This window comes from Mesoplodon mirus, assembly GCF_964341445.2.
Source record: "Mesoplodon mirus genome assembly, chromosome: 3".
In the NCBI taxonomy this organism is placed as follows: domain Eukaryota; kingdom Metazoa; phylum Chordata; class Mammalia; order Artiodactyla; family Ziphiidae; genus Mesoplodon; species Mesoplodon mirus.
Window position 1 is genome coordinate 102508552 of NC_138978.1, and position 12965 is coordinate 102521516.

Consider the following 12965-nt stretch of genomic DNA (forward strand, 5'->3'; position numbering starts at 1 on the left):
GTGAGAAGTCCGTGCACCGCAACGAAGAGTAGCCCCTACTCGCCGCAACTAGAGAAAGCCCGTGAGCAACAACGAAGACCCAACGCGGCCAGAAAAAAAAAAATTTAGTGGTAAAATATTAATGACATTTCTGATACATTTAGGAAGAAAGCAAGAATATCTGCATCATCATTATTTAACATTTATTTTGGAAGTTCTGGTCATTGTACTAAACTAAAATAAAGACAAATATTAGAATGGAAGACAGTTATTAGTAAGGTGATTAGATATTAATAGATTCCTTATCAAAACTATTATAAGTTAAATATTATTGAATAATATTTAAAACCATCAGAACTTATGGCTTTGAATAGTATTCAAATCCCTAATGAGTGAAGATGTTTGATACCAAATTTTGGATGTCTTAACACATGCATAGGAAATAATGAGGAGATTTACTGTCCTTTGCTTTGGTCCATTTTAGGGCATGGTGCCAAGGAAGTTTATATAGGTAAGCTGAGAGCATTTCTATTAAAAATTTAAACTTTTCAAATAAAAGAAAATGGAAGACATTCACCATAATTAAAATGAGCTTTTAATAGAAATGCTCTCACTCTACCCTCTGGGGCATAGTTCCAGGAACCTCTGTATCCAATGTGAAGTCTTGCTGGTTTTACCTCCTAAATGTTGCTCAGATTTTATCCATCCATCTGGATCCTCCCCACCACTGCTACAGTTCAGTGTAGCAGTGAACTAAATCATCTTCCCTCCAGACTCCCTGCCTTCTCCATTCTCTCCACTTGGAATCTGTCTTTTAAATTTGCCTCTAGAGGGGTGGGATAGGGAGGGTGGGAGGGAGGGAGACGCAAGAGGGAAGAGATATGGGAACATATGTATATGAATAACTGATTCACTTTGTTATAAAGCAGAAGCTAACACACCATTGTAAAGTAATTATACTCCAATAAAGATGTAAAAAAAAAAAATTGCCTCTAGAGGGCTATGTCTAAAAACACAGAGTTAACCATGCAGCCTTTGGTGGCTCCTAGTCACCTGTAGGGCAGAGCCACACTTAATATAGTACATGAGAGTGTCCATTGCCTGGCCTCTACCTACTCCTTCATCCTTACTTCCTTCCAGTCCTCACCTTGCACTTTGAGCTCTGGTTCCCTGTGCATGACTCAGTGCCTTTGCTCATGCTACACCCTATGACTTGAATGCCCTTCCCACTTTCTGGGTTTAGCTAATTCTACTCAATATCTAAGATTCAGTTCAGAAATATTCTCCTCTTAGAAACCATTTCTAAACTCCATAGTTTGGCTATATGCCCTCACATATCGTGTGCATATCTCTTTCTTAGCACCAACTGTATTAAAATTCAGTGTATCTGTTTATATGTTTGTCTCCTCCTCCCTGCCACTCCCTTCTTTTCTTTTCTTTTTAAAACTTTTATTTTTTGGCTGCACCATGTGCCATGTGAGGTCTCAGTTCCCCTGACCATGGATAGAACCCGCGCCGCCTGCAGTGGAAGTGCAGAGTTTTAATCACTGGACCACCAGGGAAGTCCCCGCCACCCCTTCTTTGATCATTTAGCTCCCTTAGGGCAGCCATGATGCCTAGCCTGTGGTCTGGCTTGTAGTCCACATTTGATGGAATTGTCCATTGAACTTCACTGGACATAACCATCAGATGAACCTGGTAAGATGTTTATCTGTCTTGCTAAACGTTTTTAAGAGTGGTTTGCTTCTTAATACTGTAACAATAATAGATAAGCAGGAGCGGATTGTACCTCTGCCTATAAGAAGGTCTTAGATTCATCCTTTTTTCATGATATAGCATAGGTCAAACATGGTTATACATTGTTATAGGACTTCACCAAAAGAAATTTAAGACTCAACTGCTTGTAGTAAGACTATACCAAACAAATCTCTGGTTTCATCAGTGCTGTAAGATCAGCATTCTATACACTGACTGGATTATTGTCTAACTGCAGGTAATAGTTTATATCCCTTGTGTTAGGAGTTATGGCCCAATATAGGTTATTTTTTTACTGTGGAAAACACTTAGCATGTAAAGTTTTATCCATCTGGTTCTTTCATTGAGGAGGTCCTCATCTATCTCTGGAGGAGCTTCTGTGGCACAATAAGTTTGTAATTTTGAAGTGGAATAATTCTTCAGACACTAAGAAACTTCCTGAGAGATATCAGAATGCTTTATGAAATAGTTTACAACTTATTAGTGGAGGCAGAGAGAAATGGAAACTGATAGTAAAATGGGATTTGTTTCTAAACTTTTAAAAAGTGTGCAATTGATTTTAAATAACTATCATTAAATTTTTTAGGAATGATAATAGTACTGTGATTATATATTTTTTTAAATTTATTTATTATTTATTTTTTGGCTGCGTTGGGCCTTCGTTGCTGCGCGCAGGCTTTTTGTAGTTGCGGCGAGTGGGGGCTAGTCTTTGTTGCGGTGCACGGGCTCCTCATTGCAGTGGCTTCTTGTTGCGGAGCACAGGCTCTAAAAGCACAGACTTCAGTAGTTGTGGCACACGGGCTTAGTTTCCCTGTGGCATGTGGGATCTTCCCAGACCATAGATCAAACTCATGTCCCCTGCATTGGCAAACAGATTCCTAACCACTGCGCCACCATGGAAGTCCTGATTATAATTTTTGAAAATGGCTCCTTATCTTTTAGAGTTACATACTAAAATATTTACTAATGAAGTTATATGCATTCTGGAATATACTTCAAAAGAATCTGAAGTTGTAGAGTGAGGGTGGAAGTAAAGATGAAATATATATTGATAATGTATCATATATTGGTAATTGTGGATGTAGAAGGATGGATGTATCAGGTTCATCATACTAGTTTCTCTAGTTTTATATTTCTTTGAGAAATGTCCTTGTTCATACTTGTTACTGTGAATAACAAACATTTCAGTACTTTAATGTAAAAATTAGATTATTGCACATAAGTTGTAAAGGAATACAGTTTTGGTGTTGAATTCTTCAATTTTGATAGATAAATATAGTTGTTAATAATATTCTTTCTGAAGAATAGTTTGAGGTAATGTGGAGTGGTGGAAAGAACACTGTATTTGGAGACAAAGACAGGATTTCACTTCTCAGATTTGTCATTGTATGATCTTAAGCAGGTCACTGAGCATCAGTTTCTGCTTCTGTAATAATACCTATCTCAGAGCACCATTTTGAGAATTAAATTTGATATAATATATAGTTAGAATCACTTTAAAACTAAGTTACCAATCAAAATTTAAATTTAAATCAAGATGGTTTTGCACTTTCCCTTTTATAAAGTAAACTGGAATAATTAGATATATGTGGTAAATTGGATGGATGAAAATTGTTTATGGGGGCTAGGACTGGTAATGGAAAAGATCCACGCCCAAGTAGAACACATAGAAGGTGGAGCTAAGGGCTGTAATGAGAGTGGACTGCCACAGAAGACAGCACAATGGAGAAGGTGCAGGGCACTCTTGCTTTGATCTTAAGTCCTGAATCCCATCGTTTATTCTTAATTAGTATGTAAGCCCTTAGAAGGGAGAGTCAGATTTGGACAAAATCGGTTATTAAATTTTTTAAAATGTTGTAGCGTCAAGATTTTAATCCTCTTTTGCTTTCATTGATATACTATAAACATAAGAAACCAAAAATAAGGAGGTAAAAAAATTGAGTTGTAGAAGTAAAAAATAATAAAATATAAAAATTAAAATAAATTGAAATGACATGTTTGTGCAGAAGGTGAGGAATTAAAGCTATAATGTTCAGTCTGTTAACAAAAATGAAAACATTTCAGTCAAGGATAATAAGACTGTCTTTATAGTTATTAGAAATGTACTTTTTTGATTATGTAATTAAATAGGCCATTAGTTAGAATAAAAGAAACTTTGTATGTGGGATGTATTTTAATGGAGAGCTATTTTCCTGGTTTGTCTTCTACTCTGGGTATGTTCTTTGTTTCCAGCCCAACTGGTAAACAAATGAAGTAATTCTATTCTCTCATAGAGACAGAGAGGATATGAAATTACTTTCTCTGTTACTATTTAATGATCTTCTAAAAAATTTATAAACCAACCTGTGTTGGCTGTTTTGCAATTAGGTAGGTATATTTGAGGTGTTGGAGATTTTGCCAGAATATTGACTTATTTTCCAATAAAATATACCAGAGCCATAATATATGTCAAAATAAACTCTAATAAGCTAGAGAGTTTTGAGCATTATTTTGGGCATTCGTTACTGAAATGACTTTTCTAAGGTAGGTTCTCCTGTAGGGCAGTCTCACCTCATGCACTTTAAGGACAGCTGTGTAGCCAGCAGGGTTCCAGGTGGCTATCACTATTTCCAATGAGAATTATGTAAAGTACCTTTTTAAAAATTTGTAGCTCTTAGGATACCATTCAGCCTTATAGCTAACTTTTGTTAGAGGCAACAGCATTTGGATTGATGGTTCCATTGTAATGTTGTATAAGTTTAAGTCCAGAAGGTCAAATATTTGTGGTGAAGATATTTATTTGAAGAAGATGCTTCTGTGTTTTATATGGATACTGTTATTAACTTCCAGTTTTTACATATGAATAGCGCTGACAAAAAATTAATCAATAGTTAATCTTAGAAAGAAAGGGAAAATTTTATTTGCGCCAACCTGACTGAGGATTATAACCTGGGAGACAGTCTTTCAGAAAGCTTTAAGGACTGTTCTGTCTTTGAGAGGTTAATGCACAGTCATAAAAGGTTTTGAGACAAAGGGTTTTACATCAAAGTAACATGTTGACAGTTTACATAGTCCAGCAAGGTTTGAGTAGTGGATTATTGTGACCCTTACAGGATTGAGAAAGGAATGTTGTGTCTTTAATGAGTTACCTGCTGGCTCCAGGAGGAATTGCTTTTTTTTTTTTTTTTTGGCAAGTAGGCATTCCTGTGTCTTCTAAGGGGGTCTAGTTAATGTATAATGCAGGTGCACAATGCACACACTAAAGGGGAGAGGGTAATGGCTCAAATGGCAAAGAAAATTTTATGTTAATTTTTTTTGTCCTGCCTTAAAAATAATTTTGTTTCATCAGTAGCCTTATCTCTAATTTCCTGGCCAGCAACCTAATCATCCTGAACTGATGGTTCTGGTGTGACTATTTCTCTACCTCTCCCTTGGTGAAATCATGTGCCATCATTTAGTATTCCATTGTATGGTGGCATGTAATTTTTTTTAAACAATACTCTAGTGATGGGCATTTAAATTGTTGGTAGTTTTTTGCTGCTGTGACTATCCTTTTACATATATCCTTTTGAATTTGTGTACGTGTAGCTTTAAGATAAATTCCTAACAGTGAAATTGCTTAATATATAATTTTTTTCCATAATTGGTATCATGCTTAAATTAAAATTTGTTAATAGAAAAAAAGCAATGTATTTTATATGTAAAAATATCTTTTCTAATTTTTTTCCCTATGATAATTCTTAGAAGTTCAGTGGTTTTAGTATTTAGACAAATAAAGGCAAGTAGTTCAGGTACTTCATCTAGCGAAAATAAAACCACATTTTTACATATTAATCTTTTGCTGACTCATTTCTCTTCACACATGCATACACCAGTAACCTCATAAAACCTTAAACAAAAAAAATCTTTTTTTCTTAACTCTTTCATCTTCAAAAATACAGTTCCAAAGGGCAGTTGTCACTTGCGAAAGACAAAAATAGGCTTTTTTAATTTGAAATGACCTATAAAGAAAAATAAATACAGCAATTTAAGGTTTCCAGTAAACTGATTTATTTTAAATTTATTTATTTATTTATTTAAAATTTAACATTTTAAGCAAAATGTTAAAAAGAGGTTAACTTGCATTATTTTACTTTGACCCATAAAGTGAGGGTGAAGTCACTAGTCTAACCGTGAGCAAACAGTAGCCTTTGGCTAAATCACCTGAATTATTAGAAAAAGATACCTGGATGTAAAACTTAAAAATTACCTGTCAGAGATGTCTACTTTCATCTGCTGATTCTGAGCCAGAAGTCTGCTTTGAACCTTTGTTAATTGGCTCTATTAATCTTAGTCCAGACTTTTCATTTAGCTTCACCTGGTTCATTTTCTACTTTTACAATTCCATTTTAATTTATGACTCTAAGGAAACTTGAAGTTTTATAGACTAAAAGACAGCACCTGAAGAAACATATTAATTGATCTGCTACTAAAAATACAAAGTGTAATCATATTTGAATGAGTTTAGGGTGAGTGGTGGTTTAACTCATATTTCCTGTTGAAGCAGTGATACTCAACCTGCCTTGTACATTGGAATTACTTGGGGGCTTTTAAACAATACTGGGGACAGACCTCACGCCCAAGGGAGTGGGACCCAGCATTGAGTTTTAAAAAATGCTCCATGTGAGCTCTGCTGTTGTGCAGCCAGGATCAAGAACCACCACTCTGGTAGAGTTGCTCAAAGCTAATTGTAGTAAGGAATAATTTAGTGCTGCTCCAAATATTAAAATGCTTGATGAGCTAAATCAGAGTCTTCCAAAGGATGGTGTTATACCACTGGTGGTACATAAGGTAATTTTACTCGCTTTTTTTATTTTAATACTTCCATATTTGTTTTGAGGTGCATTAGAAAATGAATGTAAGTATCACATCAAACTCACAGTTTCGTAGATACTGCTTTGGATGAAACTAGATTTTTTTTTTTTAACGGCATGTGCCAATTTAAAGGAATTTGCCAAATTTTAGAAACATTTAAGTGAATGATTATGTAGTACACAGACATGGCAGAAATCATAAAAATGTTGAAGAAACACAATGGCAACTTCGGTGAAGGGCACCTACTAAAGGTTAGGATTAGAATCGGAAGTAATGGTGCTTTTTTCTCCTAGATATATTTATAGTAACTTAATTTTTCTGGCTTTTAAAATTCAGTGACAGACTTTGAGAATTAGAATTTCTGCAAATCTTTAAATCATTGCTTCCTAACATAAAGTTTCTTAACACTTAGTTCTTTCATAGGAGTGTACCTTGTGCATCAAGATATTTTGCTCCTCTATTTTTCTAAGGTATAGGTGATCCTATGGTGATAAAACGGGGAAGGGGGTGGTGGTGTGTGTGCTCATGCACGTGCATGGACACGAGTATGAGATAGGGTTGATGGACAGGTTGAGTAGATCACCTGCATACCTGGATAGAGAAGAGTATTAGTTATAGGACTTCACCTCCCACAGGCACCCCTATTCTCCCCAAACTCTCAGAAAGTCTGTAAGTCTGCCACAGTTCAGAACAGTTTAGGAAAAACTACTAGGTTCTCTGGTAAAGTAGGTTGCTCTGGGTGAGGCAAGTAAAATGAGCTCTGTCGATGAAAAAATTAATCAGTGGATCTAAGAAAGAAATGGAAAATTTTATTTAAGCCAAATTGAAGATTGTAACCCGGGAACACCTCTCAGAAAACTCCGAGAATTGTTCTACCTGTTTGAGTTATGTACGTTTTTGAGACAGAGGGCTGTACATTAGATGACGTATTATTGACATTTTACACAATCCAGATTTACACGTACTAAGCAAGTAATGGGTCAACAAAGCAAGTAGTGGGTCATGGGGTCATCGTGGCCCCTTAAAGATTAAGAAGGAAGGTTATCTCCTAAGGAGTTGTGACCCTTGATGAGATTAAGAAGGAATGTTGTCTCCTAAAGATGTCTGGTTAATGCAGATGTACAATACACAATAAAGGGGAGGAAGGAGGCCAAATGGTCAAAGAAAAATTTTATGTTTAAATTTTTCTCATCTTGCCATAAAACACGAATTTTATTTCATCAGCTCCATATAGAGGTCTTTAGCTATCATATAAAAAAGACCTCTGTAACTGAGAGACATTTGAATAGGCAAATAAGCATTTGCTGTAAATAATAGTTTACTCTTTTATCAATAATGTGTATATACTTCAATTATAGAGGCTGCTGTTGTAAGCAAGAGTAGCCACAGTCCACATTTAAATTATATTACTGGAAGTTAAAACACTGTGGTGCATTTGTAATGTAATCTTGTAAATGTCTGTCCTATATAATTTTATAGAATGGAAGCTTCTTGCCTAGAACTGGCGTTGGAAGGGGAGCGTCTGTGTAAATCAGGAGACTGCCGTGCTGGTGTGTCCTTCTTTGAAGCTGCAGTTCAAGTTGGAACTGAAGACCTAAAAACACTTAGCGCTATTTACAGCCAGCTGGGCAATGCTTATTTCTATTTGCATGATTATGCCAAAGCATTAGAATACCATCATCATGATTTAACTCTTGCAAGGTAATTAATTTAAGCTGAATTCTCCCTAGATTAACTGTCACTTTAAAACACACTTTCATTCAATTAAAAAAACTAACAATTCAGTACATTTAGTGAGTTCTAATTTATTAGCATTGAATTTTAAAACTAATCTTTAGGCTGAATACAGTTTAATTAAGTAAATGAATAGTAGTGAAATGATGCTAGAGTTTAATTAAATGAATGAAAATTAATTAAATTTAAATACAGAAATGTAAGTTTAAGATTTTTATTTAAAGAAGGTTTCAAGGCTAATGGGTCTTTCTTACCTTAAGCATGTCAGCTGTTCTCTAGGGAAAACTGTATTCTGGCTGCTTTATATTTTAACACACCATTTGCCTTTTTTTCTTTTTTTTTCACCCTAGGACTATTGGAGACCAACTGGGGGAAGCTAAAGCTAGTGGTAATCTGGGAAACACCTTAAAGGTTCTTGGGAATTTTGATGAAGCTGTAGTTTGTTGTCAGCGACACCTAGATATTTCCAGAGAGCTTAACGACAAGGTAATAAGGAAACATTAGATGGTAGGCCAAATGTTTTTATTGAAATTGCTTTGTGTTTTAATCCTGTTTAATTATACTGTAGTTTATCTAAAAGTTAATACCAAAAAAAAAAGTATTTGTAGAAAAATGGAAGAAAAAGAGGAACATAATGAAAAATTTTTAATAGATGAGAAAAAAGAACTAATGAGAAGTCCTTCTTTCATAGGTAGTCATGTGTTTGGTTCTGTATGGATGGCTAATGTAAACATTTCTTTCTCTTGACCGTAATATCAAGGATATTATGAATAAATATATGTGATAGCATTATAATACCTGGCCTCTGATTTCAAATTGTAAACTGCTGTTATCTTCATCTAGGTGGGAGAAGCAAGAGCACTTTACAATCTTGGAAATGTGTATCACGCCAAAGGGAAAAGTTTCGGCTGCCCTGGTCCTCAGGACGTAGGAGAATTTCCAGAAGAAGTAAGAAACGCTCTGCAGGCAGCCGTGGATTATTATGAGTGAGTAGCATCAGCAGTCATGTGGCCCACCCAAGCCAGTAGTAAGTTTTTAAGTTTGGCAAAGGTTTTAAAATCATAGACTAGTAAGTAAAATAAACCATCAAATCATTGCTAAAATGTTATAGTGTTGTATTAGAAGTAATCCCCTCCCTCCCCAGGAAAACTTTCATTTAAACTGCAGACCAGTGCCACTTAGTGGCACAAACAAGAAGCATCAGTAGTTAGTCTTAAGTTATTTGGAGTAAACTTAGTCTTTTATCAATAGAATTTCATAGAACTTTTTAGCTATAGGGGTTCTAAGATTAGCTCTGTCCTGGACTCTGGGCAGAAACCTACCTGAATGTTTGAGTAAAATGTTCCCAGTTATTTCCTGTAATCACCCTCCAGCATAGCTATATCTTTTAAATGTGGCACATTATGGTTGTAAGCTTATTTAAGTATTTTTTTCCTGATAAAGAGTTTAGATTTGTAAATAAAGTCAATAAATGTTTTTCTCAAACTCATTTTTTCACAACTTTTTATTATCACTTAGGGAAAACCTATCACTAGTGACTGCTTTGGGCGACCGAGCAGCCCAAGGACGTGCCTTTGGCAATCTTGGAAACACGCATTACCTCCTTGGCAACTTCAGGGATGCAGTTATAGCTCATGAGCAGGTATGATGCAAGGCTTTGGAGCCAGGTCGTTTTCTCCATTAGTGTTTTGAACAGTGATTAGATTATTCTTTAGTTTTATTATAGTTCCATTAGTGTTTTGAACAGTGATTAGATTATTCTTTAGTTTTATTATAGTTATATCTAATTAAAATTTTCTGTTTCAGCGTCTCCTTATTGCAAAAGAATTTGGAGATAAAGCAGCTGAAAGAAGAGCATATAGCAACCTTGGAAATGCGTATATATTTCTTGGTGAATTTGAAACTGCCTCTGAATACTATAGGTTAGTCTAATATTTCTGTAGATAAATGTAAAATGGGTAGTTATGCAATCCAAAGAATCATAGGCTTTGGGTTTAAAACTTTTTTGCTGCATACAAGCAGCAGAACCTTGGGCTTTCTGTCTCAGTCTTCTCATCTGTAATGGAAGATACCAATACTTGGCTTTTGGAATTGTTATGAGGATTGAATGAAAGAATATATTAAGCACTTATTTAGCACAGTACCTGGCACACGGTGCTCAATACATATTATTGTACCTAAGATTTAATAGCAGCAGTATGGCCCCTTTATATTTTTATTAGCTTTTATCTTTAAAACATTATTTTTAATGAGATTCTAAACATTTAAAATCCTTTAAACCTGTTTAGCATGTATGGTGTGTATAGTTATATGCTCCCACACCACCACCACCAGTTACGGCTTTGCAGAGAGGCCACAAGAAAGCTTGGTAACAAATAGATGCCCTAGTTTTCTCCAGTGATCACTGAATTTCCCGCCATCATCCTACCATCTTATCGAGCAGTTATCCTCCCACGCTCTCTGCCCAGCTTTGATCCTTGCTGTAAGCTGAGGCCCCGTTCACTTACTCGAGGAGTTAGTACTCCCAGCTTCTTCTGTGGCAGGGTCTCTTTAATCTATCTGTAGACTTGAAGCATACATGATAGCAAAGTTTAAACTGCTTCATATTGCCTGCCCTGTGCTTTCTAGATTGTTCAGAGTTTTCTCTAATTAGTGGGAACTGAAGGCCCATACAGACCTTAGGCAGAAGCCAGTTTGACTGAACCAAAGACACAGTCTTGATTGATTTATATTTTATTGTTGAAAAATCCATGAGAGAGTTCTGGAAAGTTCATCATCTAAAAAAAAAGGTAAAATTGCTTTAGGTCCATCTAAAAAACTAGAATGTCATCCCATCCTCCTTTAAACTTCAACTAATGGTTGATATTTGTTGGTTGACTAGTTATGACTAGTTAGATGTGAAATATCCTTCCAAATAAAGTACATCACTATATAAGGAGCATATGTTTTGATTTTAAATACAAAAGTTTCTTATATTTTAAATCCAAAACACATAGAAAAGTCTTAATAAATGATGTACTTGTATTAAATACTGAAAAGTTCCGTAATAAAGTGGATGGTGCCTGTCTGACTAAAGAAGCATGAGTATAAAGTAATGAAATTTACCCCTGCCCCACACACCCACAAACAGGTAGAACTCAGAACTTTACACATATTCCAAAAATACTGATTAAAAATATTTTTGGAACTCTTCTTTGGAATTGTTTTCAGGGCCACACAAGAAAACTCTCTTAACATTATAGATCCATAATAAAAAGGACAGAAAGCAGTAGTTTGGTAAACCTACTTTAGTAAATTGAGTTTGGTTCCAGAAAGACTTCCAACCATTTACATATTAGCTGTACTCTCAAAGAATAACAGCGTGCCAGAAAGGGTTGTGCCACAGGGCCGGAAGCAATTCCAAAAGTCTTCCGAAAGTGTTTGAGAGGGCAGGCGATGTTAGAACACGCGGGTAGCCTCCCAAGGTAACAGCTTTAAAGGTATCATCATTAAACATATAATTTCAGGTTTGTTTGCTTAAAAAAAACTATCACATTATCATATAGTTATAAATGATATGAAGTATTTATACTGTTTGGCAGAAATTATAGGAAAGAGTCATTTAAATTACTGGATCCAAAAAGCATCTGTAGATTTAAGCACTGATGATAATAATAACAAAACATATTAACATTTATTAGCATCTGTTGTGAGCAAGATGCTATTCTAAGCACGTTATATATACTAATTCATTTAATCCTCACAAACCCCTGTGAGGTGTTTTCCCCATTTTATGTAAAAGGAAATTAATGCATAGAGAGGGTGAGTGACCTGCCCCAGCCAGTCACAGAGCTACTAACTGACAAAGTTGGGATTTGAACCCAGTCAGCCTAGCTCTAGGGTCCATGCTCTTAATTGCTACACTAACTTCTTGTTGATTCCACAAGGTAGAATTTGGTTAATATTTAAATGTAGCATTTAATATTTTTCATGAATCAGTGACTAATGGCCTATACATAACAATTTTAACTAAGTATTTTCAATTTTGACAAAATGTAAAGGCAACAGTATGATTGAAAAGAGAGGGTAGGTATGTGGACAAACTTACTTTATGTTATTGCACTGCAACAGCGAAAGTTTTTTTTTTTTTAATGTTAAAAATACTGTGATAATCTTTAGAGGCATTTGATCTCATGCATCTGTTCTCCTTTTCTCTGGGGAATTACTAGGACTCCTACATTCTAAAAGTCTGGATTTGCTTTTTGTGTTTCAAGGACATTTTTTCATTTTATCTAGAAGTAATGGAGAAAATATGGGATATTAGGATCTAAAACAAATTTACTTTAAAGGCAGGAGGAAAAGTGAGCTTTATTTTATGGTTATTATAGCCAATATAGTTATAATAGCCATTATGTAAGAATTAATTTCTTTTTTCAGAAAGACACTACTATTGGCTCGACAGCTCAAAGACAGAGCTGTAGAAGCACAGTCTTGCTACAGTCTTGGAAACACATATACTTTACTTCAAGACTATGAAAAGGCCATTGATTATCATCTAAAGCACTTAGCAATTGCTCAAGAGCTAAATGATAGGTAAGTTATATACCTTTTTACTATAGTTATGATAAAATATGGATACATTGTTGAATCCCTAGAATATTTCCTTTAAATTTCTTTTTTTGTTT

The 12965-nt window shown here is 35.1% G+C and overlaps 1 protein-coding gene across 2 annotated transcripts in view; it reads left to right on the plus strand.

Annotated features, from left to right (window-relative positions):
* The window catches only part of GPSM2 (G protein signaling modulator 2), a 62512-nt gene that overhangs the window by 14954 nt on the left and 34593 nt on the right, over positions 1-12965 (plus strand). For both annotated transcript variants that reach the window (XM_082612679.1, XM_082612680.1), the window contains 6 exons: positions 8047-8268; positions 8652-8787; positions 9145-9287; positions 9820-9943; positions 10108-10223; positions 12718-12873. In XM_082612679.1, the coding sequence (XP_082468805.1) occupies positions 8047-8268; positions 8652-8787; positions 9145-9287; positions 9820-9943; positions 10108-10223; positions 12718-12873 (897 nt within the window). The remainder of the gene's footprint in view (positions 1-8046; positions 8269-8651; positions 8788-9144; positions 9288-9819; positions 9944-10107; positions 10224-12717; positions 12874-12965) is intronic.